We start from the raw sequence: 26,790 nt of genomic DNA on the forward strand, positions 1-26,790 counted from the left end.
AGGTTAGTCAGCAAGGTTAGTCAGCAAGCCTATCATCTCCCAGCGTTGATGTTGCCCAGTATGGTGTAGCTCCAAGCACTCAACTGTCCAATGCTGCATGCATAAAACAATCCTTCTCATTATGTAATAACGTCATCCGTGCAGCACTTCTCGAGACCACCTTCCTCTGCTTCGCTTGCGGAGATTGGTGAGCCCCATCGGAAGATCTGGGCCGCCTTTGCGCATAATGGAAACGGAAGTAAACAATACTGACGCCAAGGGGAAGAAGACACGGCAATCCCATTCTCGAAGCCGCACTGGATGTGTCATTTGCAAGCAGCGACATATTCGGTGTGACGAGCGGCGCCCGTTTTGGTAATTAACTCCTCCTCTGACCCCTACCCTCTTACCCTTTTCGGTCGAATAGACGCAGCAGCTCGTAGTCGCATAGAACCTCCCTGCCCCCTTGTTGCCTCCTGTCGCCTCCTGTCACCGCCTTGGGTGCAAGCTACCTAGGTACCTACTACCTACCTACCTCAGCTCTGAGCTAACCCCTCATGGCTCGGCAACAGTAACAACTGTCTAGTTGCGAAGAAGCCCTGCGACTATGGCCCCATTAAGCTCCCACTCCGTGAGCGCAGAGCTCAAGGTAAGCCATTGCCGCCATGGGAGCAGGCTCCTTGGGTTGCCCAGGGAGGAGTCTTAGGGTCATCCTCAAGCTCCTCATCCTCCTCTTCCTCGCCCACCACGTCTTGGCAACTAGTCCCAGGCGTAGCTATGGATCCTTTCGATACCCTCCCAATCAAGATGCCGTTCAAGTCGAGGGAGCTCTTCCATTACTGTGAGTGATTCTCCTGTGTCGATCCGTTGAAATCCTGGGAGACATGGGCTTAACTCGCATGATATTAGTTTATCAAGTAGGCGAAGCCTTCGGCGTCATGCCGAGAGATCGAATGGAGGATTGGTAGGTTTAGTCTGTGAGCTTGCATTCCTTCCACCTCTTAAAGTTTCTAACCGGAGGCTCCGTAGCGTCGCATTGGTTGCTCACGACCCATGCGCACTCCGCAACACGCTCCTCATTGCGGGCGTGCACTATGCCTGGAACGCCGGCAAGCTGCAGGATTACGAGTCCACTTTTCTCTTCCACAAGGTTGAGAGCATGCGTATGGTCAATGGATGGCTCGCGGATTCGCATGCGAGGGCGACCGCGCTCTGTGTAAGACAGATTGCCACTCTCTGCTTCGCCGAGGTAGGACACGCGACCATCCCTCTCCAGACTGGATTATTGCAAAGTGCTAAACAAATGCTCTGTTTCCCAGTGCTGTCTCGGCAACCTGACCACAGCTGAAACGCATCTTGATGGCCTCATGGCATTCATGGAGATCAGGGAGCCGCAAGAGGGTAGTATCCATGATATCAAAAACGTGGATGAGGAGCTTGCGGATCGATACCTTATTTTGTGAGTAATGCTGATAAACACAGTTACGGCCTGCTTTCCTGACGCTGGATGCTCTCAATGTGTAGGGCATACAACTTCGTCCACGGTCTCAAGAGTCGCTTCAACGAAGTTCCCTCCTTCTACGATCCCACGGGCCCTATTCGCGAGTCCGCTCCTGACGAGGTAGCGTCTGCAATGAAGACGTGGCATAAGGAGGAAACCGGGGGACTCAACAACAGGCTCAAGGCGATGCGTATGTTTCCCCATTTCTTTGGCCTGCCGCCGCCGGGGAGGCAGCCCCGGGACATTGACGCGTACCCCATCATCAGCTGCCTTGAGAGCATTACAAGAATGATCGATCACAGACAGCTCAGTCCACCTGCCGATGGCCGTACGCCCCCTTCGAGCCATGTGTGGAACGATGGTGGTCCAACCAGGCTTCTCCTTGCTTTTGTTAATACTCATGTGCTCTCCCTCTCTCGTCGCGGTGAGGAAACGGTGCCGGGAGGCAAACCACGGCAGAGATTCATGTCTGCCTGGTCTGGTGTCGCCACCACCGCCGGATTATATCTGAATTGCGTCTTGGACCTTTGGAACGCCGGCCAGACGATGGAAAGCCGGCTTCACCGTCGCGTGCTCCTAATCCTGAAGCGAGACATCGACCGGGCCGAGCAGGGAATGAGGGACCAGGGAGGGACCAGTCGAGACTTGTGGTTCTGGAAGGTCTTTACGGGGGCCCTCAGTCTGGCCAAGGCCCAGAGAGGGGCCTACGACATTACCTTTCGGTTGCTGGAGACCCGGTTCGACGACTGTATCCGGTCTTGGAGCGAGGCTGCCAACGTGACTCAATGGGTGGAAGCCCGAGGCGCGCTAGCGAGGGTCGTTTGGCCGGACATCTTCCTGGGAGAAGCGGTGGCGGAGGCTCTGTGGGAAACGGCTACCCGGAGTGAGTGAGGCTAGCATTGTCCTCAATGGGAGATATCCCCCGTTCTATCAAGTATTATTATCCAGTCCACCGTGCAGAGTTTGTCAAGCGCTTTCTCTAGCCCTTGTACTCTGAGAAGAGTCCAATATGTGTAGTCAGTTTCTTGGCATCCTGGAGAACCGTTTGATCCCATTACAATGAGGTTGCACGGTACGATTTGAGAGGAGATGGGAGCGTTCTGAGCGCGGTTTGAAGAAATCTCGAATTTGTTAATTGTGGTCGAGGGTTCTAAGAATAACATGAGTAGTCAAATCCTATTCTGAACTCCTCCTCCATAATGATGCTTCTTAATGAAATAAACCATATAATAATTACACCCAATATTCAACCTCAATGAGTCAGTCTTCCCAGCGTTCTCGCCCAAACTAAGTTAGCTCTTGGTTCGATAGTTGTTCCCATTCCAGGCGGAGTTTCCTCATTGTCCGCATAGCCAATGACGCTGATATAATTAACATCCATTTCTGCCATCGAACGAAAATAAGATGTGAGAGTGAGCAAAGTTACGCCATGAAAAAAGGCTTGTATCAGAACGAACACAAAGTTGCCAACTTACCTTGAGAATCTGGAACAGTATGAAAACGTATGCAGTCTTCCTGGATGCTGAGTATTAAGAAGAGAATTTTGCTACAGCTATAATTAATTACCAACTCTTAACAAGGCTGTAAAACCTGGCAAGACCCTCATTCCGCACTTTGCGTCTTTGCTCATAGGTGACCCAAAATAGTTGGTGTCTTTTACTGGCTTAGCTAGATTTATTTCCTCCTTGTGGTAATAATGTACTCGGGTGGTCCGGGCCAACCTAGGTCACACAGCAACATGCCCTGTGCTAATTACGGAGTGCTAATTATGGAGTGCTAATGGTCAGTGCTCTATTGCCTAAAAACATCGTCATGGGGGGCCTTTTCCATCACCAACGCCACCACCATTGCCATTCATTACATTACCTCCTGGTCTAAGTTTCCCCGGAACCCCCTTCGAAACCACCTACCTCCTCTCCCAAACCGTACGGGATGAGTGACCTGAAAAGCGATCCTCCAAGCTGCGCTCCGACGTCAACCATGATAAGCTTCCTCCCGCCTCGGCCATCCTCGTCCTGAATACCGAATATCGAACCCTCCGAGCGATTGATTGTCTGGACCGGCATCGGGCTGAATTAGGGAAGGGAACTACGTCTGCCTAGGTGGTGTAGTGGATTCGGCTATTTTTAAAAAAACGGCTGCCTTGTCTTCTCCCATTCTCTTGTCCAGCCATCCCTTGCATTCTGCGACCGAAGCGCGCGACGGCTCGGCATCTGAGACACTTGTTAAGCTTCTCACCTGCCCACCCTGGAGTCTCCGTACTTTGTCATCCGCACACGACTCGTTTGCTGCCCCCATCTCCCATCAACTCTCATCAACCAGACCGCCACCATGGACCACTTTCCACGCTTGCGCCGCAACAAAAAGGATGCCGCGACCCCTGTTCAAGCGTCGCACAAGGCTGACACGTCGGGCAAGAAAACACCGCCTCCGGGGGGCCTCCAGCCCAGCGCGCCATCACGACCCAGCCAGAAGCTGAGCCCGTTTCGCGGCTTCCACCTGCGCTCGTCACACAAGCGCGCACGCGACTCCCCTCCGGCATCGCTGCCTCACCCACCAGCTACTATTGCCGGGGCCGATCATGACGCTGCCACAGCACGACCGGCGCCGCCTTATGCGCCCGCCATGGAAAACACGGGCGAGACAGCCACAACCTCCGGATCCTCGGGGCCGCCGAAGATGCCGGCGTTTCTAGAGTTGAGCGAGCAGGGTGGGTATTCGGCCCGGTGGTGCAGTTGTTGCGAGCTTTCCGTTAACTCATACCGAAACTTCTACAGAGATCGAGTCCAAGTTCCAGGAGCTGCTCTGGCTGGAGCGTAATCGCCTGCTTCAATCGGTGCAGAACCAGTCACCCGACTTCCGCTGGGCGCGCGTGACCGGCCCTCACCTGAAGCCGCTAGATCGCTACATGAACATACAACCGTGGAATAACAACCGAGTGAAGCTCCAGGTCCCTCACGGCCACGTCGACTACATTAACGCGTCGCCCATCGTCCTGACCCCGACGGCTGCCCGAAGCAGCACGACTGAGGATGCGAGCGCGCAGCTTGACAGGTACATTGCCATGCAGGGCCCGAAACAGGCGTCGGCAGATCACGTATGGCGCATGGTCGTTGAACAGATGGAGAGCCCTGGGGTTATCGTCATGTTGACCGAGACGCACGAGTCGAACGTTGAGAAATGCTTCCAGTATTTCCCCCGGCGGAAGGAGGACCCGCCCATGGAAATCAACAGCCGCGATGAGTTTGGCGACGGCTTCATGGCAACGGTACGGTGCGAAGAGATTGAGGAAACACCAGCCGGCGATGCGATCGAATTACGGAAGCTTGTCGTCCAAGTGGTGTCCCGTGGCAATAGGCCAACTACTGGGGGAAGCACCAACGGTACGGCCACCGGAAATGGCACGGCGACCACAGCCACCCCTGAGCCGATGGCTCGCGACCAAGACCTTGACGTGAAGATGAAGTCCCCCACGGTAGACGTCCCCCCCGAAGGAGCGGCGGGACTGGGTTCCCGGTACGAAGACTCTCGCGAACCCGATGAGGCTCAACGGAGGAATGGTGGCGAAGCAGAAGAACGGATCATCTGGCATTTCCTCTTCAAGGAGTGGCCCGACTTTGGCGTCCCTAACCTGGCGAATCTCGACAACTTCTTCACGCTAATGCGGCTGTCCCGCGAGAAGAACAGCAGCCCCAGCAACCCGCGCATCGTCCACTGCAGCGCAGGTGTGGGCCGGAGCGGAACGTTCATCGCACTGGAGCACCTAATTCGGGAGTTGAATGCCGGCGCCCTCGAGCACTGTGACGACCTACACGCGGCGCCAATGCCCCCAAGGTCAGGGTCGGATTTCGAGGGCGATGATGGCCCAGACAAGGGAGAGGAGGCTGACGACCCCATCTTCAACACGGTCAACCAGCTCCGCGAACAGCGGCGCACCATGGTGCAGGCCGAGTCACAGTACCTGTTCATCTACCAGGTCATGCGAAAGCTCTGGCAAGACAAGTACAATGACGGGGAACCCGCAGCTAAGAGACTGGAGGTTGATCCGTTTGTTGAAAGCAGCCGTCAGCCTTGAAATCTTGGGATTTTGTGTGTACGATAACTACGACTGCGCATGAATCGACTACGGCACAGCCGCACAGGGCAGGCACCAACTTTGGCCTAGTATCATCCAAGACCTAATCAGACATTCACAATAGAACGGCATTGCCAGGTGGGGGGGGGGGGGGGGGGACGAAGGTTGAAACGGCAGGGTACGGGTTTTAGACATACACTTTTCCGCAATACGGCGTCGGGTATCTTGTTGCACACCATGGTCAGGGGAGGGGAACGGTTTGTGCAGTTATTCTACATGGTATCCCCCCTATCTTTCACCTTCCACTCGATGGTGGCAGCGGTTAAGGGACGGGCAGGCAGTTTATCCCGTCGTTGTACCGCGGGCTCGTGCATGGCACGCTTAGGGTGGAACCTAAGCATCATCGTCAGCTTCTTACAGACTCCCTTCCGCGCGTCATCATGCTCCTGTTTTGTCCGTCCGTCCATTTTATCCCCCAGAGATAAGAAGGTGTGCTGGGGATCAGAGCCAATTTCCTCGGGAGAAGAAGAACCCATAGACACTAGGCTTCTAGAAGACTCGGCTATCATACGCCCGTGATGAATTTTTGGTGGTTTAAGACACGTGTGTATGATTATCCACCACAGGGTATGGAGTTTCCACATGTGAAAGAACCTTTCCAAGAGTTAGGTAGGTTACGTGGTATTGTACTTAGGCAGTCAGGGTTTTGCGGGGACGGCACGGGTCGCCTCGTCCAAAGTTTCCTCCCCTTCCCGCCCCACCGCTGCACCCTCAGCGGCGAACCGGGCGACACGGGAGGAAGGAAGTCGGACCGCTTTTCGATGGCGGCTAATAGGGCCCCCAAAAGGGACGACAGTAGACAAGCTTGGTGTAACCTGGGCGGTTGAAGTGCCTGCCCAGGCGCATTGTGCGAGGGTCCAGAAATTTCCGGGACGGCGTTGCGGAGATTTGGGGGAGGGGCGGAAGGGGGAAGGGACGGGCGGGGGTTTAGGAGATTCCAGATTTGGACATGGACTCGTCCAGGGGGTCTCAAGGAAGAAGCCAAAAAGAGCCGGCGTGCCTTGCCTTAGTGCCTGGTTCAGCCGTTGAACGACGGCCCACTTTCCGAACGTGGTCGCATTGGGAAGCCCTTTTTTTGCAATCGCTATTGTTAGGTTTTTTTCTACTTTTCCTTCGTCCCGTCTCTCCCCCCTTCCTTGCTTGCTGCAGTGCTTTGCTGCAGATGCACGGATGCGAACCAGCAGTTCGGACGGCACGAGGGGGTGACATGGGGTCCCGTCACATTTGGCGGGTTTGCCATGTGCTAGCCTGCCCACGGTGTCTGACCGGTTGACCCACGGACTTTGCGCTTGCTAATGCAGAATGGGCAATGATGGTGGGGGGCTTCCCGCGCCAGTTAGGTAACCTTTTTTGATTTCAGTGAGACGTGTTGCGGTCGGGGACTCTCTGGTTGAGGCCTTTTTTCCTTTTCCTCTAAAATAACAGGACTCGGAAGCCGGTCACATCACCGTCACAGCGCCCTCACCTGAGCGAAGCGTCACAGAACGAACAGACGCAGCGGCAGACAAGACCAGGGTTATCTGGACGGGTAATCTTAACCCGTAAAAGTTAACCCGTGGAAGCGCTGCCTCCGCCGTTTTTCTCTATCTACATGTGTAGTGGCATGAATTGTTCGTTGGTGGGTTGGTTTGCTTCACGGCGCATTAACTTTGCCCACTCTCCCAGGTAGGTTCTCTCTCTTATTTTCTGTTCTTTACATCTATACGGATATAGCTCTACATACTACGTAGTAGTATATTTTAAGATTTGATGAAAGGTAACCGAAGATCCAGAGTCGCGGTATCCGGCAGATTCAGACAGACGGCGGGAATGCCAGGGCACTCGGCGTCGTATGCCCCCCCAGCGCTGTGGGTTTGACATTTAGCTCAGGCGCGGTCTCACTGTGACGATAATCAGTAGAGTGGGTCCGAAAAGCATCCGACCCACCATGCTAGGTATTAATCGCGTCATGGCAAATGACAAAAGAGCGGGAGCATTGTGAGATGGTGGGAGATGGGATGCGATGCGACAAGCTGAATGTTAGGCGGTAGGCCTTTCCGGAATGAAACTCCTCCCAAGGAGAACGACAGGGGATCGCATGCCGAACCCTCAGACCAACAGGTCCTCTCATTCCCTGCTCAAGCTACGATGGCTCGATGGTGTTGCGGAAATAGCCCGAGAAGGACCCGAAGAGATCTTGCCTTTGGGATTAGAGACATCGGGAGATAATCAAAGCTGGGTGCATCATCCCGTACGGATCCGATCGAAGTATAATATCCAAGGTAGGTCGTATACCTGCCTTCCTGAGCAATGTGCTTTTCCAACCCATCTGCTCTCGTCGTCCAATAGGAAGGCAGATTATTCGAATTGCCCCCCCGCCAGCTCACCCCTCCATGGGTCCCTGGCTGCTTACTGGATAAGGCATTGGATCCGCAGTGCCGGATCAAATCGCCCCCCTTTTATTCCAACCAGGAATCCTTCTGGAACAATTCTTTAAAGCCGACATTCGTCTGCCCCTCCCTCCGGGTTTGGACTTGGGCGAGAGCTGGGAAGGGACTAATAATAAAAGGGTGGTTCGATCAGAGGCCCATATTCCCGGTTCCTGGACGGTGGCCTTCAACCTCAATCTTAACCTCGACCTCGACCTCGACGACCTCGACGACCTCGAGTCTTGACTCTCCTACACCCCCGGCGACCGGCTACCAATCTCGATCTCGGTTACTTAGCCCTTACTCGCAGGCCCTCACGACACCCCTCCTTCCCTGTATCATCTGCCTGCCCCCTAGGGGCCTCGTCTACCTTAGGTCGGATGACAGAGAGGCTGCGGTGCGACCAGAGAATTATTGCATGGACTTGAGATGGGCATGGGCATATTGGACTGAAAACCACCACTCTTCATATCCCGTCACTTACCTAGCTTCCTCTCACTGCTCCTCCCACTGGACCTCGACCCGACGTTATGACCCCCACCCTGGCTTCCAAATTCACCCGGCTACCAGCAACACGGAATTCGCGCCCAGCCCACGATTCTCTGAACTAATCGTGGGCTCCCGCAATCCTTCCTTGGCCACCACCTTCTCTGCTGGCGCAGCGCCCTGACTAAAAGCTAAAGCTTCCAAGAGGTGCGGCGGGACACTTGTGCTGCTGCAGCGGCCGCACAATTTCTACTTCTACTTCCGGACTTCACCTTCAGCCTCTGGCCCCGTCTTCCGTCACTGTCGCCGTCGCCGTCGCCGACGCGCCTCTTCACACTTCGCTTCGCTATCACCTTCTTTTGCTGTCCCTAGGAGCCCAGATTCAACCTCCAGCCACTTCCCCTCCCTGGTTCACCTCCCGGTTCCCCTCCCGGTTTCCCCTCCCTGCCTCGAGGTCCTAGACAGGCCAACGGATAAGATAGCAATCATGACGTCGATCGTAAGTAATCCTCCCTCTGAACACTCTTCCCAAGATGCCTCCTCCTCAATTGGGAGCCTTTTATTGTCTCATTATGAGCACTTGCCATTCCTTGCACCACCAAAACCTTGGATAGGTCAATGGGTCAAGCACGTGAAAGTCACTCGCAAAAAATCCCACTCCTCTGGTTCACCCCACCCTAAGCATCACTCCATTCGCCTCACCCACCTCATACCACCACCTCACCGCCTCGCCGCCTTACAAGCCTCACCTTCCCAATATGCATCTCCACGTTCACCCCCCTCCCCCGCCCCCCATGCTTGCCAAAACCAGCAACATGGAACATGGCCACTAATAGTGGTTGGCTCTGTCACTGCTTTTTCGTTGAAAGAGCTTTTAATGTCACACAAAGCCATAAAGACGTCAGCCAACTGGCTGGCTTACTCTGCAGTCCGCATCCCTTGCCGCCCCATGCTTGGTGCTGCCGCACAACCACCCACCCTGTCACTCCATCCTCCCATACTTATTCTAGGCCCCCACGTCCCGGCCCTACCCCTCCAGCTTTGTTGTTCAAAGAGCTGGCTTGACATCTTCACTCCATCTCACCGCCCACCCGACACCGCCCGAGATATTTTTGATGTTATCATCACAGGAGATCAGCTGCAAACATGCTAATTTCCGACTTACAGCTTTGCCTGGCTCACTATTGCGATGTCCACGGCCCAACTCCCCTGATGGTCACTGAAGGTCTTCCAGTCCCATGTAGCGTCTGCTACGATGATGACCTGCCCATTTATTCTGTCACCGGCAGTGCAGGCGCAGGCGACCGGCCCCGGACCAGCAGTCCTGCCACTGCCTCAGCCCATACAACCGCCCCTATGACCGAATCTCTCCGTCGCGTGAGGCTTGCTGGAGCCCAACGTAGCTCGTCTATGCCGGCATCTGAACAGGAAGCTCAAATTCATCGGGCAGCCCTGCTAAGGTCGGCCCAAGTGGCTGGATATGGTTCTGCTATCGAGACTCCCCAAAGCCCTCGCCACTTCTCTGAGCAGCAATCCCAACAACAGAAACCACGACATGACTCCGGTTTCCGGAGAACTTACGATGACTACGTTACTAGACGGGCAGGCCCTTGCGAGAACTGTGCCCTGACTCTTCCCCGTCGCCAAGAGTCCCCAAACGGCTCCAAGGGTGCCGCCATCGACTCTCGCCCGGACCGAGGGCCTACTCTCCGGACTCGTGCGCCTTGCGCTAGGGTATATGGCAGCGGCGCAGAGGGCTCGTCAACGCTTAGCTCCAACGCATCCTCTTCATCGCCTTCCGAAGATGAGGCTCAGCCGCCACGGCGACCGGCCCACCGTCGCACCGGTACCACGGTATCAATGGCTTCGCGGTCCACCACGAGCACCATGTCGCAATCAAACGGCCACACTCACTATCTCGATTACACCTCGACTCACGAACCAGTCACTCCTTCCACCTTCTCCATCGTCCGCGCCTCTTGCCTAAGAACACTCTCGTTCGAGACACTCCCTCGGCCACCTGCAACCGGCATGCTAAGCTCGTCGAGCGCATCATCTACGCCGACCGCCTCCCCAGTAACGCCCGCCTTCGTCACGACGCACAGCCCCGGTTCGGCCGCGTCCGGAGGGCCCATCTTCTTCGGCGACCCCACGACTGGCTATACTACCGCCTATATCTTCCGCATCCCGGACGTCCATGCTCGCGGACACAAGCGGGTATATGCCTTCCTGGCACTGAGCACGCACCGCGAGCATCTCGCCATGAAAACCTTTAGCTTCATCGCCGCCGCGTTCCGCGATATGGCGGCCTGGATCCAGACCCTGGCCGAGTCCGAGGCCGAACGCGCGGGATCGGAGAGCCCCATCGTCCCCAACCCAGGCTACGGCGGCTTCGGCTCCCAGCCCGATCTCGGCGGCGTCCAGACAGGGGCCGGTGGGGGCGGCAGCTTCCTGACGGGGGGCATGGGCGGCTTGTCCAGGCGCATGGGTGGCGGCCTTGGCGGCTCCGGTGTCTCCCTCAAGCAGCGCGGTCTTGCCGAACTCGTCGGCCTGCCCGACTTCTTCATCGAGCTTCATTCGAGATTCGTCAGGCTGCTGCTGGAGCTGGGAGTTGCACTGAGCTCTTGAGTACCGTCACTTGCGATTTCAAGCAGGGAGAGTGAGCCATGGACAATGACCGAGTCCTACTACCATCATAACGAATAGGCTCGTCTTCCGTTGTGTACTTGGCGAGGTAACCCAGCCTCTTTTCGCTCTTTCTCTTTCCCCTTTTATGTTTACACCGGGTACTGCAGTACCCACATACCCACCTACCCATTCGAGCGACGGGGCCGACGAAGAGAGCCGGCGAAGACGATGCAGAAGAAGAAGAGGACGATAATGAGTAATGGGAAATGGGTAATGCTAATGATGGCGCCGGAGATGGCGATCGATCTGTACCACAGTGACCGTGGGTATCTCTCGCGAGAAGCCCCTGTGGCGGAAAGGGACGGTAGGGTGTCTATGGGACTCGAGGACGGAGGATATACCCAATATACAGGCGGCAGGTATGGAGAGAGGGTTTAGAGAGGGCAAGGTCGAGGCTGTGTCTTCCAAAGGGCACACACTTGGACTGGTTGTTCTCATGTACAGTACCATGTTTGTACTCGTGCTTTTTCTCGGCGCGTCTTGGGTTTCTTTTTTTTCTTTTCTTTTCTTTTTCTCTCCCTTTACCTCTTCGTTTCTTTCGAGCGAGGAGTTGAGGGTGCTTTTTTGGAAGTGTATGCAGCGTGTCTCCAGCTGAAGGCGAGGTTTTCTTTTCTGGGATTTCGATGGATGATTATGGAGCAGGGCAACTTGCTCATGATGGCTGTAACCTGCATTGTACACATGAGGGCGGGAAACAGGAAACGGAACGGATAGACACGCCGCAATGGCATCCATGGCAATGGACTAGGGATAGAGAAATTAGAAGTACAGGTTTTTAACATTTTGTCCCCTCGTGAAGCTCCGGACTCTAAGATGTTATACACCCGGGCCGCTGGTTAAGATACACCGGTAGCTCTTTTCCAGTCTTGATGGGTTTGTTTGCGCTTCCAGCTTCCAGCTAGATTCCAACCTCCCACGGGATTATTAACTCGAGGTTCCTACCGGTTACTCCAATGTAGTAGTAACCCAACGCCTCCTCCCACCCACGATCGAACCCAGCCGGCACCGACCCCCACCCAGAGAACACTTTCCCAGGCGTTCTGAGCACAGGCCGACCCCTTATTTGTAGAAGTCGAACTTGTTCTCGTCACTGGACCCCTTGACCTGGCTCGAGTAGGCATCTTCCAGGTCGGTCTGGATGATGTTGTACCTGTTCTTCCGCACAGCCCTCAGCCCGGCCTCCTGCATGATGGCGGCAATGACGGCTCCGCTCAGGGGGTCGTTGCGGACAATCAAGCTGTCGAGGTCGACCTCTGGCGCCAGGCTCATCTTGCTGGCGATGGTGGTGAAGATCAGGCGGCGCTCCCGCCTATCCCTCAGGCTGGGGAACTCGATCTTGCGGTCCAGGCGGCCCGGGCGCAGCAGGGCCGGGTCGAGGGTGTCGGCGCGGTTGGTGGCCATGATGACCTTGACGTTGGCGGTCTGGTCGAAGCCGTCCATCTGGTTGAGCAGCTCGAGGAGGATGCGCTGCACCTCGCGGTCGGCGCCGGTCTGGGCGTCGAACCGCTTCGTGGCGATGGCGTCGATCTCGTCGATGAAGATGATGGCCGGCGAGTTCTCGCGCGCCATGCGGAACACGTCGCGGACCATTCGCGGGCCCTCGCCGAGGTACTTCTGCACGAACTCGGATCCCACCACGCGGATGAAGTTGGCCGTCGTGCTGTTCGCCACGGCCTTGACGAGCATGGTCTTGCCGGTGCCTGGCGGGCCGTAGAGTAGGACGCCCCGTGGGGGATCGATGCCGATCTGCTTGTACAGGTCGAAGTGGGTAAGAGGCAGCTCGACGGCTTCGCGGATCTCCTGCTTCTGCATGTCGAGCCCTCCAACGTCGGCGTAGGTGACGTCCGGCTTCTCGTCGGCGCCTAGCATGGCGATGGAGGAATCGGCTTCGGGAGGGAGGATGTCGACCAGGGCGTTGGAGTGACGGTGTAGAGCGACAGAGGAAGAGGGTTTGAGCTTCTCGCGGTCGAGCGTGCTGAGGATACGGACGACATAGTTGCTGCCTGTGCTAGATTGGACGATTCCGGTGCTAGGGGTGAAAGGTCAGACGAAGAAGAGAGGAAGTCGATTTCTGGGGAGCTTACTTCTGGTCAATCGCCTCCATGAACTGACCGATGACCAACGGTACGCTCTGGATGCGCTTGATTTCTTCCTGGGCTCTTACGAGCTCCCGTTTGAGACTCCTGTCAATGGTGGGTGAGCTTCGTTTCAAATCATGTTTACCAAGACTTGGGCCCTCCGAGACATACCTTTGCTCATCCTTGATGTATTCCTCTTGAAGCTGGATATACTCAAGCTGTCGTTGTAGCTTCTTCAGCGCAGCATAGTCATCCCCAATCTCTGTTGAAACGCCCTCAAAGTTCTCGATACTAGGGATGGTTGACAGGACTGTCTTCTTCTGAGGTTGGATGTGGTTAACGGGATTCTCAACAAGAATGTCTCCCATTTTGACCAGTTTCGGCGACGTTGCCTGGTGCTAGTGCTTTAGCGACGACTGAATAGGCAAGTGATATGAGAGTCAGTGCCGTGATAAGCGCAGCTGGCAGCGTCAGATTGAGAGAGAAGGTTACGAAGTTGCGATAATTCTTTTCGTAGACGACAGGTGTCGATGGATTCTAGGTAGGTTGCGTGAGGCGTGCGGCAGTACGTACCATTGGTGGTGGCCTTCCGTTCATCACAGCCTTAACTCGTAGCCACGTGTCATATCACGTGAACGCGCGAACCAATTGAGGCAACCCTCCACTTGGAGAACGGCCTGAGGCATATTTATCCGTATAGGTACCTAGGTTACAAGGATATCCCAGCCTCAACCAAAGGTTCTCCGTTTTCCACAAGGCGTTACATAGTCCACCACTTGACCCCATTTTGTTTCAAGATGGCGTACCTACAGAATCGAGATATTCAGATAGAGACATACCTACATACCAACGTTGGCTTTGGATTGCGAAATAACTACGGCACATGGTTGGGTAGGTAGCGTAGCTCGATTTCCGCCGCAGATCAAGTGAACATGGAAGCCGGTAGTTAGGTACCTAGTTACTCTGTACCTTCTGTTCCCCACATGCAGAAGCTCAGAGGACCCACGTAAGGTATGAGAGCATGCCGGGTACCTCCATAAAGGTTGATTGTTGCTGCGCACCACCACAGTGGGAGCTCTGGGTACACGTTCCATCATATACGGTAATTAATAAGATACTAGGTAGGTTCACAGACTGGCTATGATGGGGCCTCCACCTGATCCCGAAGTGTATCCGTATATTTAAGGTGTGTGGCTCGTTGCCACCCATGTTGCGTTAATGCAGGAGCACTCTGATGATGATGCAAAGGCGTGTGATTCACACCCTTGGTGCAACTCATAACTGTTAGGCAGCTACCCCTCTAATCCCTGCCCAAGCTCGCGCCTATTCACCACCCAAACGGTGGCCAGGTCTGCCTCAGTGACTCATGCACTAACAGCGATCTCGCAGTGGCCATCTCCATCTGTGTCTGCCTTAGCCAGCCTTCCAGTTCCATCCCAACCAGGCCTCAGTCCCCTTCCCCAACATCACACTGAAGCCTCACCGATTGTTGCCAAAAGGCCCGACGGCACCGTCTCTCCTTTCCACCCCTTTTCCTCTCTCGTCTCTCTGTTGGGATTAATGATTCTCTCTTCAGCCTGTTCTCTGCACTGTCTTCGGGTGGAAGTAGTAGCAGCAGCATCATCATCATCAGCATTCCATTCTTGACCTCCGACTCTCACCACCGTGCAAACCGTCACCAATCGCCTTCGGTCCAGACCTCCTCACTCGCAATGTCTTCGTCAATGGCCATCCCAACCGGCCCTGCCAGTACCATGGAGTACGACCGCCTTCACCCACGACAGGCTCCGAAGCCGGCTGCCAGCTCGTCGTCGTCCTACTCGAGTTCTCCAAGCACCCCTGAGCCGACGGCAAAGGTCAGTCCCAACTCGGCAAAGAGGCAGGGAATGACACACCACCGACGGCCAAGTCTTTTAAGTAAGTAATACTGTCGAGTTTAGGAGCTCACCGCCCCTTGTTTTCGGCTAATCCCAGAAGCGGATGTTCCAGCCTTGAAGTGTTCTCTTACTTACTAGCGTACAGGCCCGGCGATTTCCAAGCAAGAGTGCACAACTATCAATGTTGGGGATGATGGCCAACCGAGGCTGGTGAGTTTCCGTTTCCGTCTATTTCATTCTCCTCGGTCTCCCTTCTTTGTCCCTCTCTCAACCGTTTAACCAGGGCTGACCGGACCAGATCTCCTACCTCTCCTCTAGCCAAGGATTCATATGGAACCCCGAGATATTTTTGCCATCTTACATGGACTGCGACTATGTCCCCCTCGAGAACCGCCGAGAGCCGGTGCACGAGATCTTGCTCAGCGATGAGGAAATCCAGAAGATGCTGCCCAAATAAACTGTCGAAAGCCACCCATTGTCCATCCAGCACACACGAGCGATCCTAGATCTGCCTTTCTCACGAGAACATCCTTCACACTCCGGCGTTCGGAATTGCGTTTTGCGTTTTTGATCGTTTTTAGCAGGCAGCTTGCTATGGACTCTATCCAGGGGATGCCATGGACTACAGCCGATGATGGGGAGTGTGGTTCCTGTTCTGTATTGCGCAGACTCTTCCTCATTGCTGCGGAAGTCGGGGCAGCCACGGGATGGAGCCATAGTGGCTATTGCATATGCTGGTTCTACAAGTGACGGAGCTTGAGGGTTATGGAGCCGAGGTTATTACCGGTGTTATTTGGGTGGGCGTTGGATTCGGGCGTTGTTTGTCGGGTATGATCACGAAATTGACAGCACTCTTCTCCGCCTCTATCCTTTCGATCTTGTTGTTGTTGTGTTTATTAGTGCAAACCCCTATCTTTTATTCGTCTGTTGATATATTGATACAAATCCCCATCCGCATTAGAACATGATCGGCCGAGGCAAGATAGGTGATATTGGTCTCGAGCCTTGGGACTCTAGAGCCTTGGCTTGAGCATACGAGACCGGAGCCTTGGACGCATTCCTAGGGCTCCTAGGACTGGCGTTTGTTCTCGCATGGGTCCCCACCAGTTTGGGTTTAGGAAGGCATAACAAGGGTCCTATGGCCTCCTAGGCAGTCCAAACGGAATAGAGTTGTTCAGATAGGTAGGTATTGGATAGGAGGGATCTGCACTGTCCGCAGTGCAGTGCATTGGCTGGTGCTGGGGTTATCCAACATGACGCACTGATAACGGAGCCCCACTCCACCAATTCTGTGGCTCCATATTCTGTAGTAAATGCCCCACCAACGATGGCAGGGGTCAACTTCATAAGTGCGCCAGTTTGTCTTGGTGTAAATAATGTAAATAATCCAACCTACAAGTATCCATCCAAATGCGCCAGATCGACTCCCATTGAACCGACGGAGATGCCAGTTGGCCCTGCTCAATCACGATGGAGTCGTCAACAGCTCACCGTAAGATCGAGCTGCAGTCTGCAGAAGACTTCACCTACCTGATCAACAATGTGCGACGCGCCGCCGCCGATAGCATCAACGCGGCGTTCCCGCCCGTCGACGGCGCCGATGGCCACGGCGACGAACTTCGTACGCAAATTGAGAATCTGGTCAACGAGGTATGTATCTGCCTGTTGCAAGACTGAGAATATCACGCCTCCATAATAAACCTCAAAACAACGGAACAACATTCAAAAGCTAGGATGGAAAGAAAAAAATATTACTGATACCAACACCACAACCCGCAGTACATAACCCGAACATTCACCCTCGCAGCCCCAAACCTAACAATCAACGGCCTCCCCGTCGACGACCCTTCCCCCTTCCTCCTCCTCCCCCCCGCGGGGACCGCCGCGCTCTCGGCCGCGGGAGGGGGCCCGGAGGAGCGCCACGAGCCCTTCGACGGGCGGCGGCGCGCGCGCGTCGAGGACCTCGCCCGCGAGGAGGAGGACCTGCTGCGCGAGATCGCCGCGCTCAAGAGGCGCGTCCCGGTCGCCGCCGCGCGCGACCGCGCCGAGCGCTTCCGCGCCGGCCTGCTCGCCGACGAGGACGCGCTCGAGTGCGCGAGGGCGAGGGCTGAGGCGGGGAGCCGGTGGGGGCGGCGGCTGGGCAAGGAGGAAGACGGGCGGGGGGGTGAGGAGGTGGAGGAGGGCGGATCCGCCGCCCGCGCGGACGCCTTGTTGGAGCTCGGTCTGCTGGAGAGGCAGGATGGGGTGGAGGGCGGGTTCGCGGGTGCCGTGGCGGCGTTGGGGAGGCTGAAGAGGGAGTTGCCGGCGACGGTGGCCAAGATGGAGAGGGCGAGGGTTGCTGGGGAGTATGTTATCACCGAGAGGTGAAAGATGGGAGCAATATCCCTCAGTCTCGGCTGGTTTGGGTGTGGCTGGCTTTTTTTTTGAGGGGCGTTTCGGTGTTCAAGGGGTCAAGGGATGGTTGACGACTTTCGAGTCCTGGGTGCTGTTATTATATCGCGATTCCGCTGCCCAATCCTTTACGGAGTGACGCATGGTATCCCGTCTATAACTGTCTATCTGGCGAGTGCTAAGATGGCAAGACAATCAATCCCCTTTCAGGGACGACAAGTCGGGAAACCCAGCCACTGGTGAAATTAAACGATCATGGGAACACTGCCCCTAATCCACCCAGATACCAAAGGACCCAGTCCTCGCTCAGTATGACACTTGTAGTATATTTTGACTCTCGACTCCCCACAACCAAACTCGCAACTCTAAATCCTATCTAAAAAAGGCCAGGTAGCTGCACCAGCTGCGCAATCTGCTCTGGCAAACCCACGCAGACTCCAGGACTGGAAAGAAGGAGGCCCTCGCAAAGAAGAGAGAAGTTAGGCCGCGGCAGGTGCAGGAGCAGGAGCGGCATCGGCCGCATCGGCGGGCTGCGTCGTCGTTTCCGGGGCCGCGCCGGTGGCGCCCTCAGCCTCCTGAATCTCACCGGGGGTGTTCTCGATGGTAGCAGCCTCGGCCTCGGCCTTATCCGCGCCGCCCTTCTTCTCCCACTTCGCGGGGCGGGCCCACTCCGCCTCGCGCCAGGGCCCCATGTCGCTGAGCTGGCAACCGCCCTCGCACTCGCAGGTGCCGCCGAACTGCTTGGGCAGGTTCTCGGCCGGCACCTGGGCTAGCAGCTCCTTCTGGTAGCCGCTCCCGAGGATGTGGATCTTCTGGACGGTGACGGGGTCCAGCCACCCCTTGATGATGCCCCAGACGCCGCTGAAGCCCCAGGGGGCGTTGATGACGTAGAGGTGGCCGAGCCGCTCCGGGTAGTAGTTCTGGCTGAGGGCGCTAGCCTGCCTGACGTAGCTGTACACCTGGCCCGCCTTGCTGATGCCCACCCCCTTCAGGTCCATGATGGTGCAGCACGTCTCGAGGAGGACGCCGGCCTTGCGGCTGCAGGCCGGGAGCCGGGGGTCGGCCACGCGCTCGTACTCGACGGCGAGGTTCGTCAGCATGCGCTCGGCCGTTGTGATGCTGTACATGGCGGTCAAGTCGATGCTGCCGAGCTGTTCGATGTAGAGTGGTCGGCCATCCTGGACGTCCGAGCTTAGCTATCACTTCACCAAAACAATAAATGCCCTCGGGTCCCCGAGCAGGGAGAGCAGGAGAGCAGGAGAGCAGGAGAGCAAAGAAATACCTTGTCGGTTTTGTGGTAGTACTGGGGATAGTACTTGAAGACCTCCTCCTTCTCTGGGTACTCCCAGGTGGGAACAACCTCATCCAGGTTGGTCTCTTTCCGCCAGTTCTCGCACTCGACAAACCTGGCAGGAGGGTCAGCATGTCGGGCGAGGGGCGAGGCGGAGAAGCGGCCGCTGAGGGAAAGTCTGGTGGGCCTCACATCTTCTTTGTGAGATTGACATCGAACTTGCGGGCTCGCAAGAACCGCAGCTGTGTTCCGTGGTCAGTCCCAATGCCCCTGGGATCCGAGAAAAAGGGGGCCGCCCGTGGCGGGATATCGTACCAATGTCAAGGTATCCAGGCGTTGGGTATAGCCCTCGGATTCCAACATCAACCGCAGCTGGTGTACTTGGGCCTGGTGCTCGGGAGTCAAATGGCCTGGGTGACCAGGGATTGTAACGGTGGAGGTCGTAGGGAAGTCATAGTCGTCGTACTTGGGATCGAGCTCCATTGTGAGGTTCGCTTCGGCCATGTTTGCCCCGCTGCTGTAGGTAAGCCTGGGATGGAGGTTGATGGTTGGGAAATGTGGCGGTGGGATTTGCTAAGTATGCTATTAGCTTGAGTAGGTTGAAAATGAGATGCCCAGCGTTAGGTGTACGGACTGGAAGGAAATACTTTGTGAGCTTGGGGAGAAGGTGCTTAAAATTGGGATGGGGGGGGTCTCTCAGGCCTCCCCCGTCGCTTCGAAAATTCGCTATGCAAGCAGCCCCGCACCCCTCAAATCCCCCTATCGCGGCTGGCGGGAGAGCCCGGTTATGTTAAGTTGGCATAAAGTATCCAATGCCAATGTCGTTAGACTACGTGAGAACTTGATTTTCCTGATCCAAGACACTCAATGAAGAGGCTTCACTCTAGGTACCTACGTACAGACGGCCACCCTTTAGGATGACGGTCGGCGTGAGCTGGCCGGGGCTTAAACCAGAGTCTGCCGTCGCCCAAAACCACATGTACAGTACTGTACTTCGTCTTCTTGCAAATAAATGTGGGAACTTCAACGGTGTTGTCCAATGACGTCGTTCATATGACGCCCCGACTGGCGGATACCCTTGGGCATCGGCTCTGTTATACCAGAAAGGGACTTCGCCGCCTCTCGTTGACTCTATCATGCCTACAACGACCTCCTTTTTAGTTAAAGATTGCTCTCCCATCGTCTTAACGGGAAGATGTCGTTCGAAATGGCCCCCGGCCTGGTTGGGCGGTTGGCGCTCCAGAGGCTGACGGACAGAGATATATTCTCCCTGTTCTCAGCCATTTGGTGGCCCATCCGAATCTTTGCTTTCTCCCTTGGTCTTCTCTTCCTCCTCCTTCTCCTTCCTCTTCTGCATGACATCCCAATTGTAGACCCGTGCTATCGCGACTTCCATAGTCTGCACCAGATGTCAGCCTTTCCGTCGGAGAATTTGGAATCAAACAACCGCGTTTCTAATAGCATACCGTGACCTGTTCTCGGAGGAAGTCAAGATCCTCCTCGCAGTTCCCCAAGCTCTGCTTCGCCGCTTTGTATTTCGAGTCCAGTAATGTCTCGGCCTCATCGATCGGATACGCCAACATAACGTTCGCCTAGTCCTAACTCAGTCAAGGGTCGCAGTTGTTGGGAGGTGGGACATGGGCGTACCCCTAGCCATAGATAAACCTCATCGGTCGGCGGCACTTCTGCTTTGGCATAGAGTGTCTCGTTTAGTTCGAATGTTGTTTCGATGGGATCCGACTCGTCCTTCAGACACCGTCAGCGCTGCTCAACCACTGTCCTCGGCCTTCCACGTAGCCCGTATGCGAGGAAGCAACCGCAGGGAGAATACCGCCAGCACGGGACAGTTCGTACCTGTCTCAACTTCAAAAACCGCACCGTGTCCAGCGTCTTTTGTATGTCCGGGAGCTTGTCCTTCAAGCCGGCGACCCGCCTCTGCAGGTTCGTCTCCATGAACTGGTATTTTCTAATCCGAGAGGGCCCCAATTAGCCAGGCCTATCCTCGCGAGCCAAGCTTCCAAGGCAAGGTAGGTGCTGCCCTAGGGAGTCGGCAAACGAACTCACGCAATCATCTCCTGGAACCTGCGCAACGTTGGCTCGACGTCTTCGCGCGACGTGACATAGTCCTCGACCTTGTCGACGAAAGGCGCGTATGGGATGCCTCGGGGGTTGGTCGGGGTCGCATCTTTCCTACATCCATCCCCGTTTGGCATTTGTCAGAAATCTTTCATTCCCTCGTTTTTCTTTTCTTTCCCCCCTTTTCCCCCGATGGTTTGACGGCTTACCCGGCTGCTGGTTCTTTGCCCTTAGTCGCCATTGCGAGCGTCACATTCCCGGTCGCGGGATAAGGCGGGGAACTTTTGCGAGTCGTCGATGCGCTCGCTTTTTTGCGTGGTGTCGGTTGATGTCCAGATTTAGTTTTGGTTGTTGGATAGCAGCAGATAGGTGGGTGGTGGGGTGGGGCGCTCACCGAGGTGTACAGCTCTGACCTTGGCTGCGTGGCTGTTGGCAATGTCAGTTAAAAGATGTGCCCAAAACAAGGTGTACAGCAAGTAGCAGAATCAAGTCTATAGTCGGGAAGTCTGGCATGCCCCCTATGTCTTGAGCCTGAGGGTTCAATATCCAAATTGAAGGAATTCGCCCTCCTCCGAAGAGCAAAGACAGAGAGGACATATAAGCACACGTCCCATTGCACTTCAAGCTCGAACTGGACGATACGTAGCGATTCATAGCTCACGATTATTCTCTCTGAAAATCATAAAACTTCAATTCACTATAACCAGGTTGGGTCAATGAAAGCACCCCTAACGCCAGGGTTGTCCAATGCTTTTCGAGTCGTAAGTCCATAACCCGTGGCCCCGATGCCTTTTCTTTTCTGACATAGAAACAAGCTCGTAAGATGCCTGGTATCAATATTTTAAAGATATTTCCAATCCTTCCGAAACTCCTATAATGCAATAGTGGGAAAGTAGAGACTTCTGCCACATGTCCTCATCTTTCAACGCTCGAGTCATCTTCGCTGTCTGATTCGACCTCCCCGTCCTCATCTTCCGCATCCTCCTCATCCTCCTCATCTTCCTCATCATTTGACGATAGCTCCTGGCCATCTGGATATGTGTTCTCCGATCGGTAAGTATTGGCACGCTGCGATGTAAGTACATTGGACGACATGTCCAGGCCGGAATCCTCGTCTTCAGAGTCGAGCCGGTCATTGCCGTCATCCGTGTCGGAATCGGAATCGGACGTCGACGGCGGGAAGTACATTGTCGGCAGAGGTAGTGGCACTGGTTTGAGTCTGCGGGCCCTTGCCGACAAATAGTCAATCTTGACGGTTGTACCGCGGGAGCCCCGGGTTGCCAGGGCCGGTGAAGCTGTCGTCATCCTTGCAAGCCAGCCAGCAATCGACTTGGCGGCAACGGGGGATCTGCAATGAGATATCCGACGACGCTGACTCCCCTTAGCTCCACAACAAATCGGCCTGCGCGTCGTGACGGCAACCACAAAGTGGTCTTCGGGCATAACACCACCAAGACCACATGGTTCCAGGGGGGCGGACTCGATAGGGCGTAGATGAACCGTCTGCGGTTCGTCGCACCATGGAAAGTCGAATTCACCGTCGCTCCCCGAGTCCCACTTTTCAATAGCCAAGTCCCGAGCACTCGCTGCCGATTCCTCGTCCATGGCTTCTTCGAAGATAGCCTGGTCATCACTCAATGACCGGATCGGAATCGAGAGGCCCGACGCTGACCTTGGCAGGACCGGCTGGTCAGGGATTTGCTCTTGACTGGTCGGCGCCATGCGGGTTTCCGGAAGCCCGTCTACAGGGTCTCCTGATAGGTCTGTGCAGAACGGCAATCCCTTATAGTAGATGATGGCACCGTCACGACGGCGCTTTCTTGCTTGAGACGAGCCCGTCGCGCTAAAATCCCAACGAGAGTCGTTTCTGGTTCTGCTGTCCTCAATACCGCCGAATGATGTCTGCGACCCGCTCCCGTCGAGTGAGGTCTCGAGAGAAGACGACTGGCGCACGAAGATTGGCTTGTAGTGAAAGTAATCGGTTGGTCCAGAGGCTGCTTGGCGTCCAAAGGTCGCTTCCTCGCTGGACGATGCCGAAGTCAATCCATCTCCTGACGTGCCCAGCTTTAGTTTCTTCCTTTGGCCCGCGTGGTTCGAATCATCCGTGTCATCAGTCGAAGGGCTTTTCTGCGAGTTTGCGCCGCTGCTGTCGCTGCTGAATCTCGTGCCATCTGTACCTCCTCGCCACCGTATCTTCTGACCGTCGGGCGAAAGCTGAAACTTCGTACTCTTCTCGCTCACGGCGGATCGAATGAAGCTTGGGGCGACGTTTATCATGTGCAACTGAGCCAGGTTACAAAGGAGGTTTAGATAAACCCAGCCGTCGGCATCGGGTGAGACGTCCTGATAACGGGTTCTCTTTCCAGAAAGGGGTTCATTTGGATCCAGGCCCAGGTGTCGGATGTAATTCATGTTCTCTGAAGGAATCTGCACACGGTCCGGATCGAGATCGCGAGGTCTCGTCGGGCGCTGCTCCGGAGGCGGCACCGATGCCGAAGATGTGCCCCCACTCCTGTTCCTGTTCCCGTTCCCGTTCCCATTCCCGTTGCCGTTCCCGCTTCCGCCCTTGTCACCCCTTCCATTCCTCCCTGACTCGGTTGGATCGTCCGAATTAGATCCAGAAGTATTTCCCCACGAATAACCACTCTTCTTCTGCGATAGGTGATGTAGCTGAATACGAGCCTCCCTGGTTGCTTTGGGATTCTGCGGTGGAGCCATCGCCGTTGTGTCCGTCTGAGCCGGTGCCTCAAACGATGGCATCGGCTGCGTGCGGTGGGCGTTCCGGCCACCGATCTTCCCGGTAAACAGTTGCTCAAGGCGCCGTACGACAAGTTTCTTCTTTTCCTTGTCGGTCATTGTCATATGTCGTGGGAGCAGGCCGCCGGGTGTATCTTCAAGATAGCTCTCCATTTCCTGATCCGACGGCGACCTGGCTTTCGGAGTCCCTGATAATCGCACGAGGGGAGTGCCCGACAGGTTTTTCGGGGCGGAGCTCGGCGCTGTCGACGCGGAGGCATAAGCTGAGTCGACGGGCCGGGAATGTGCCGAAGACGACAAAGCACCCTTGGATCGAGCCTCTCCCGAGGAGTCCGTGGTTTCCTCGCCCCTACCAGGCTTTTGCGACTGAGACTGCGCCTCGATAGAGGCATCAAGACTGGAAGTGAAGTTGTGAAGCAAGGCCTCCAATTCCCTTTTATTTTGATTTGAAAGGCCATGCACCTTGACCTCGAACAGCTTTTCTCTCCTCAACGTCTCGGGCCCAGCCTGCTTATATCTCTTCAATTCCTCCTTCAGTCGCTTGTTCTCGATGGTCAAGTCGTCAATGACGCTCCGGTAATCGTCCGCGCTACTACTATGTGTGACGCCCGGTCGGAGGGGGGGAACCTGGAGGCCGGCTGGCATGAAGGGGTATGTTGTGTGCCTGGTCCGGGCGCCGTCAAGCCCTGGGGTTTCTTCATTTGACGAAGCAGTATCCTTTTGGAAGAAGGGTGGGTCAATATCCACGTTTCTTGCGTAGAATGCTGCCGGAGGTTTCCGGTTCGATCGGTCGAACCATTTCGTGGGGTCGCTCTGGCCGGTTTCGCGGCTCGCTCCTGACGAGTGACAAGCGGGTGAGCTCTTCATGGAAGTGGCTTGGGCAAGCTGGTGGTGATAAAGAGCAGCCGACTTCTCAAGGAAAGTTCGTCGTAGCATTGGGTGTCCATTACCGACCGGTGGCACTTGGGTGCCTTGTAATTTATCCCCCGTGCTCGCCATCGTGCCAACCTGCCTATCCTGCGGGGGAGGCATTGGCCGCGGTTTCTAGGTCAAAACACGGGGTTGAGTCGTGAGACCTGGCATTGTAGTTCGAGAAGGCGTGTAAGTCAATCACCAGGCGAGGTCATCGATAGGTACATACGCATGCGGCGGGATGAATCGGTTGATATGCCTACTTCGCGTGCTGTTAGACCTTTATACATTCCATATTTGCAGCGCGGCGACTCTAGTGGAGGATCGAGAGGGGGAGGTTATAGGTCGGACGTTTCCCAGGGACGGGCCAGTAGCCAACATCATTGGCTGGTGATGGGACATGATGGATTCGAAAAGAGGGGAGATCGACAAGATGGCAAAAGGAGGTGACAGTGGATGTATGCGTATGTGAAAGAGCAAGTGCGAAGCGACCGTGTGGCAAGGGCATGGGCTAGTGACCGGATCCGCGATTCCAAAGGCGAAGTAGGTCCGTATAGAGATCCCGTATCCAGGCAGAATGAAGACAATCTCTTACCTCGTTCATTCATGTGGGGAGGAATAGCAGGCGGCTTCGTGACGGAGGGGCTTGCTTCATTTGCCTCGAAACTATGTTGCAATGCTCGACAGGGTTTACAGACAACCTAAGCTCAGTTTCGAAGAGGTTATCATTCTGTGAAGCCAGACACTCGAATGAGGAAGGTCCGCCCACAAAAAGAGGTGATTGAGGTTCGAAATGAGAGCGCATGATGTGTTGGCGGCTGAGGTCAGTTCCACTAAGGTTTTCGTCTTCTTCGTCAGGTACCTCCTCTCTGATTGCACCGATTGTCACAGCACTTTTTTCGATCGGGGAGGCGGGGTGGTAACAACCTACCTCCTAGGCTTGCAAGGGTCCTGGGGGTGGGGTCCCCAAGCGCGAGCTATCCCTGTCACTAGCCCCCACAAAAACTGTAGCACGCACAGAAAGGGACATACACGGACATGTACAGTACCTCCACCTCACCTCAAGTCAGCTAGATAGGCTCACCATGACCAGGCACGGCCCGGTGTATGGGACGCTTCGACCTACTGATAGGGGGATGGGTAATTCGCAGGCCGAACGTATCACTCAACGCAGGAATTCACAGGAATGCAAGGCGGGACCTAGGGGTCCCGTAAGACCACGTTGTTGCCCCATCGCCGCAGCACCGGCCACCTTCACCGACCTCCGGATCTGACTTTTGGGCTGTCATCGAGAAAGCGCACACCCAGTACAGATCCGTACCCATGAGATGAACTCCAGGGGTAATCTACACCAACAAACCCCTGTCCCCAACAGATATTACAACTTGGCGACGCATGTCGAATATAATTGCGCAGGGGTGCATCGGCATTGTTTGTTTGGACAACTTTGAGTGCTCCAACGTCTATGATTTTTGGCGTGTTGGATTTCCCTCCCTTGCAGGAACCTGAAAAGCCCATTTGTTCTCCCATCAGAGGAGGTAGTGGATTCGAGACGAGGGCGAGAGCTGCAGCCTTTCTGTTTCTACGTTGTAGAGGATATCCATAGTCGTATATCTGTCAATGACAGAGCCAGCGCGGGCCTGCGATTTATTTGTACATATACAGAATAAATTTCGAACAAGAGTGCATCGGCGATCGATTCCAAATCCTTATCCACCCGGTAGACGCTAGCCGCTTAGCGGGAGGTGGTCAGCACGGCCCAAATACACTAGTGGGGCGGTTCACGCAGCTGCGCCGTAGTCGGGCGCAGGGACCCACTGGCGAAAAGGACCCTGAAGATCGATCGAGATGCGACAACAGAGGGTAGTTTCGCACTTTCGCACACCGGTTGCGCAGCACAAAGTCGAGGCGGCTATTCCCAGAACCTTTCCTTTGGGTTGCAGTATGCGCTGTACATAGGAATAACCATTCCCAATTCCCAAGGCATTGGGAGATGTGAGAACGGCAGCGGACAGAGAATGCCGATTGTAGCATTTGCAGGCGCATGACTGCAGGCTCTGACTGAGGGTCTCATGACAGGGGGCTACCAGTACCATTGGGACTGACCGCCATCCAGATGGTCAGGGGCGCTGCAACCTGCCGCTATCTGCCGTTCAGCTTCTCATCACGCATAGACCTATCGGAATAACGGCTTCCTTTCGGCGATATAAA

At 55.4% G+C, this 26,790-nt stretch overlaps 10 protein-coding genes across 10 annotated transcripts; 5 read left to right on the plus strand and 5 right to left on the minus strand.

The window, feature by feature from the left end:
- The first annotated feature begins 83 nt into the window (after positions 1 to 83).
- On the plus strand, positions 84 to 2,717 carry QBC33DRAFT_541167 (uncharacterized protein). The gene is made up of 6 exons (XM_060428137.1): positions 84 to 354; positions 552 to 820; positions 889 to 943; positions 1,009 to 1,228; positions 1,299 to 1,438; positions 1,504 to 2,717. Exons 1-6 carry the CDS (start codon positions 227 to 229, stop codon positions 2,369 to 2,371), a joined length of 1,680 nt encoding a protein of 559 aa, XP_060282689.1. The 5' UTR covers positions 84 to 226; the 3' UTR covers positions 2,372 to 2,717.
- A 1,094-nt stretch (positions 2,718 to 3,811) lies between these two features.
- QBC33DRAFT_578842 (tyrosine-protein phosphatase 1) lies at positions 3,812 to 7,160 on the plus strand (the record flags this gene model as incomplete). Its single annotated transcript, XM_060431097.1, has 4 exons — positions 3,812 to 4,194; positions 4,226 to 5,519; positions 5,694 to 5,733; positions 7,072 to 7,160. The coding sequence occupies 4 exons, from the start codon at positions 3,812 to 3,814 to the stop codon at positions 7,158 to 7,160; spliced, it is 1,806 nt and encodes a 601-aa protein (XP_060282690.1).
- A 2,369-nt stretch (positions 7,161 to 9,529) lies between these two features.
- QBC33DRAFT_101186 (vesicle coat protein) lies at positions 9,530 to 11,275 on the plus strand. The gene has a single exon (XM_060421843.1). It carries the CDS (start codon positions 9,656 to 9,658, stop codon positions 11,135 to 11,137), a length of 1,482 nt encoding a protein of 493 aa, XP_060282691.1. The 5' UTR covers positions 9,530 to 9,655; the 3' UTR covers positions 11,138 to 11,275.
- A 66-nt stretch (positions 11,276 to 11,341) lies between these two features.
- On the minus strand, positions 11,342 to 12,117 carry QBC33DRAFT_101195 (uncharacterized protein). The gene is made up of 2 exons (XM_060421844.1): positions 11,812 to 12,117; positions 11,342 to 11,699 (listed from the first exon to the last, which is right to left on the minus strand). The coding sequence occupies exons 1-2, from the start codon at positions 11,977 to 11,979 to the stop codon at positions 11,511 to 11,513; spliced, it is 357 nt and encodes a 118-aa protein (XP_060282692.1). The 5' UTR covers positions 11,980 to 12,117; the 3' UTR covers positions 11,342 to 11,510.
- Positions 12,095 to 13,772, minus strand: QBC33DRAFT_101203 (26S protease regulatory subunit 6B-like protein). Its single transcript, XM_060421845.1, has 3 exons — positions 13,447 to 13,772; positions 13,282 to 13,380; positions 12,095 to 13,226 (listed from the first exon to the last, which is right to left on the minus strand). Exons 1-3 carry the CDS (start codon positions 13,641 to 13,643, stop codon positions 12,257 to 12,259), a joined length of 1,266 nt encoding a protein of 421 aa, XP_060282693.1. The 5' UTR covers positions 13,644 to 13,772; the 3' UTR covers positions 12,095 to 12,256.
- A 964-nt stretch (positions 13,773 to 14,736) lies between these two features.
- Positions 14,737 to 15,746, plus strand: QBC33DRAFT_101303 (uncharacterized protein). Its single transcript, XM_060421846.1, has 3 exons — positions 14,737 to 15,192; positions 15,298 to 15,362; positions 15,451 to 15,746. The coding sequence occupies exons 1-3, from the start codon at positions 14,988 to 14,990 to the stop codon at positions 15,607 to 15,609; spliced, it is 429 nt and encodes a 142-aa protein (XP_060282694.1). The 5' UTR covers positions 14,737 to 14,987; the 3' UTR covers positions 15,610 to 15,746.
- A 727-nt stretch (positions 15,747 to 16,473) lies between these two features.
- On the plus strand, positions 16,474 to 17,856 carry QBC33DRAFT_620337 (putative kinetochore protein). The gene is made up of 2 exons (XM_060432764.1): positions 16,474 to 16,802; positions 16,932 to 17,856. Exons 1-2 carry the CDS (start codon positions 16,623 to 16,625, stop codon positions 17,517 to 17,519), a joined length of 768 nt encoding a protein of 255 aa, XP_060282695.1. The 5' UTR covers positions 16,474 to 16,622; the 3' UTR covers positions 17,520 to 17,856.
- Positions 17,857 to 18,091: 235 nt separating this feature from the next.
- QBC33DRAFT_421961 (sec14 cytosolic factor) lies at positions 18,092 to 19,338 on the minus strand (the record flags this gene model as incomplete). The annotated part of the gene is made up of 4 exons (XM_060424129.1): positions 18,092 to 18,721; positions 18,826 to 18,949; positions 19,027 to 19,076; positions 19,150 to 19,338. Coding segments are annotated over 4 exons (993 nt in total), but the record flags the coding sequence as incomplete, so codon positions are not given.
- A 772-nt stretch (positions 19,339 to 20,110) lies between these two features.
- Positions 20,111 to 21,151, minus strand: QBC33DRAFT_559806 (putative prefoldin subunit 3 protein; the record flags this gene model as incomplete). The annotated part of the gene is made up of 6 exons (XM_060430000.1): positions 20,111 to 20,233; positions 20,301 to 20,426; positions 20,482 to 20,580; positions 20,689 to 20,800; positions 20,899 to 21,024; positions 21,120 to 21,151. 6 exons carry the CDS (start codon positions 21,149 to 21,151, stop codon positions 20,111 to 20,113), a joined length of 618 nt encoding a protein of 205 aa, XP_060282697.1.
- Positions 21,152 to 21,597: 446 nt separating this feature from the next.
- On the minus strand, positions 21,598 to 25,143 carry QBC33DRAFT_541194 (frequency clock protein). The gene has a single exon (XM_060428138.1). The coding sequence runs from the start codon at positions 24,697 to 24,699 to the stop codon at positions 21,826 to 21,828; it is 2,874 nt and encodes a 957-aa protein (XP_060282698.1). The 5' UTR covers positions 24,700 to 25,143; the 3' UTR covers positions 21,598 to 21,825.
- Positions 25,144 to 26,790: the final 1,647 nt, after the last annotated feature.

Source organism: Phialemonium atrogriseum (assembly GCF_030411735.1).
Source record: "Phialemonium atrogriseum strain 8032-3 unplaced genomic scaffold QBC33scaffold_15, whole genome shotgun sequence".
Classification (NCBI taxonomy): domain Eukaryota; kingdom Fungi; phylum Ascomycota; class Sordariomycetes; order Cephalothecales; family Cephalothecaceae; genus Phialemonium; species Phialemonium atrogriseum.

Excerpts from the sequence above, each read along its gene's own strand:
- QBC33DRAFT_541167 (XM_060428137.1), top strand. The coding sequence starts at position 227 with ATGGAAACGGAAGTAAACAATACTGACGCCAAGGGGAAGAAGACACGG. Across the intron at positions 944-1,008 it reads AGAGATCGAATGGAGGATTG|CGTCGCATTGGTTGCTCACG; the intron begins GTAGGTTTAGTC and ends GAGGCTCCGTAG. Across the intron at positions 1,439-1,503 it reads GCGGATCGATACCTTATTTT|GGCATACAACTTCGTCCACG; the intron begins GTGAGTAATGCT and ends CTCAATGTGTAG.
- QBC33DRAFT_101186 (XM_060421843.1), top strand. The coding sequence starts at position 9,656 with ATGCTAATTTCCGACTTACAGCTTTGCCTGGCTCACTATTGCGATGTC.
- QBC33DRAFT_101195 (XM_060421844.1), bottom strand. The coding sequence starts at position 11,979 with ATGTTAAAAACCTGTACTTCTAATTTCTCTATCCCTAGTCCATTGCCA. Across the intron at positions 11,700-11,811 it reads TAATCATCCATCGAAATCCC|AAAAGAAAAAAAAGAAACCC; the intron begins AGAAAAGAAAAC and ends GAAAAAGAAAAG.
- QBC33DRAFT_101203 (XM_060421845.1), bottom strand. The coding sequence starts at position 13,643 with ATGGGAGACATTCTTGTTGAGAATCCCGTTAACCACATCCAACCTCAG. Across the intron at positions 13,381-13,446 it reads TACATCAAGGATGAGCAAAG|GAGTCTCAAACGGGAGCTCG; the intron begins GTATGTCTCGGA and ends CACCATTGACAG. Across the intron at positions 13,227-13,281 it reads ATGGAGGCGATTGACCAGAA|CACCGGAATCGTCCAATCTA; the intron begins GTAAGCTCCCCA and ends TTTCACCCCTAG.
- QBC33DRAFT_101303 (XM_060421846.1), top strand. The coding sequence starts at position 14,988 with ATGTCTTCGTCAATGGCCATCCCAACCGGCCCTGCCAGTACCATGGAG. Across the intron at positions 15,193-15,297 it reads CCGACGGCCAAGTCTTTTAA|GCCCGGCGATTTCCAAGCAA; the intron begins GTAAGTAATACT and ends ACTAGCGTACAG. Across the intron at positions 15,363-15,450 it reads ATGATGGCCAACCGAGGCTG|ATCTCCTACCTCTCCTCTAG; the intron begins GTGAGTTTCCGT and ends TGACCGGACCAG.
- QBC33DRAFT_620337 (XM_060432764.1), top strand. The coding sequence starts at position 16,623 with ATGGAGTCGTCAACAGCTCACCGTAAGATCGAGCTGCAGTCTGCAGAA. Across the intron at positions 16,803-16,931 it reads TTGAGAATCTGGTCAACGAG|TACATAACCCGAACATTCAC; the intron begins GTATGTATCTGC and ends CACAACCCGCAG.
- QBC33DRAFT_541194 (XM_060428138.1), bottom strand. The coding sequence starts at position 24,699 with ATGCCTCCCCCGCAGGATAGGCAGGTTGGCACGATGGCGAGCACGGGG.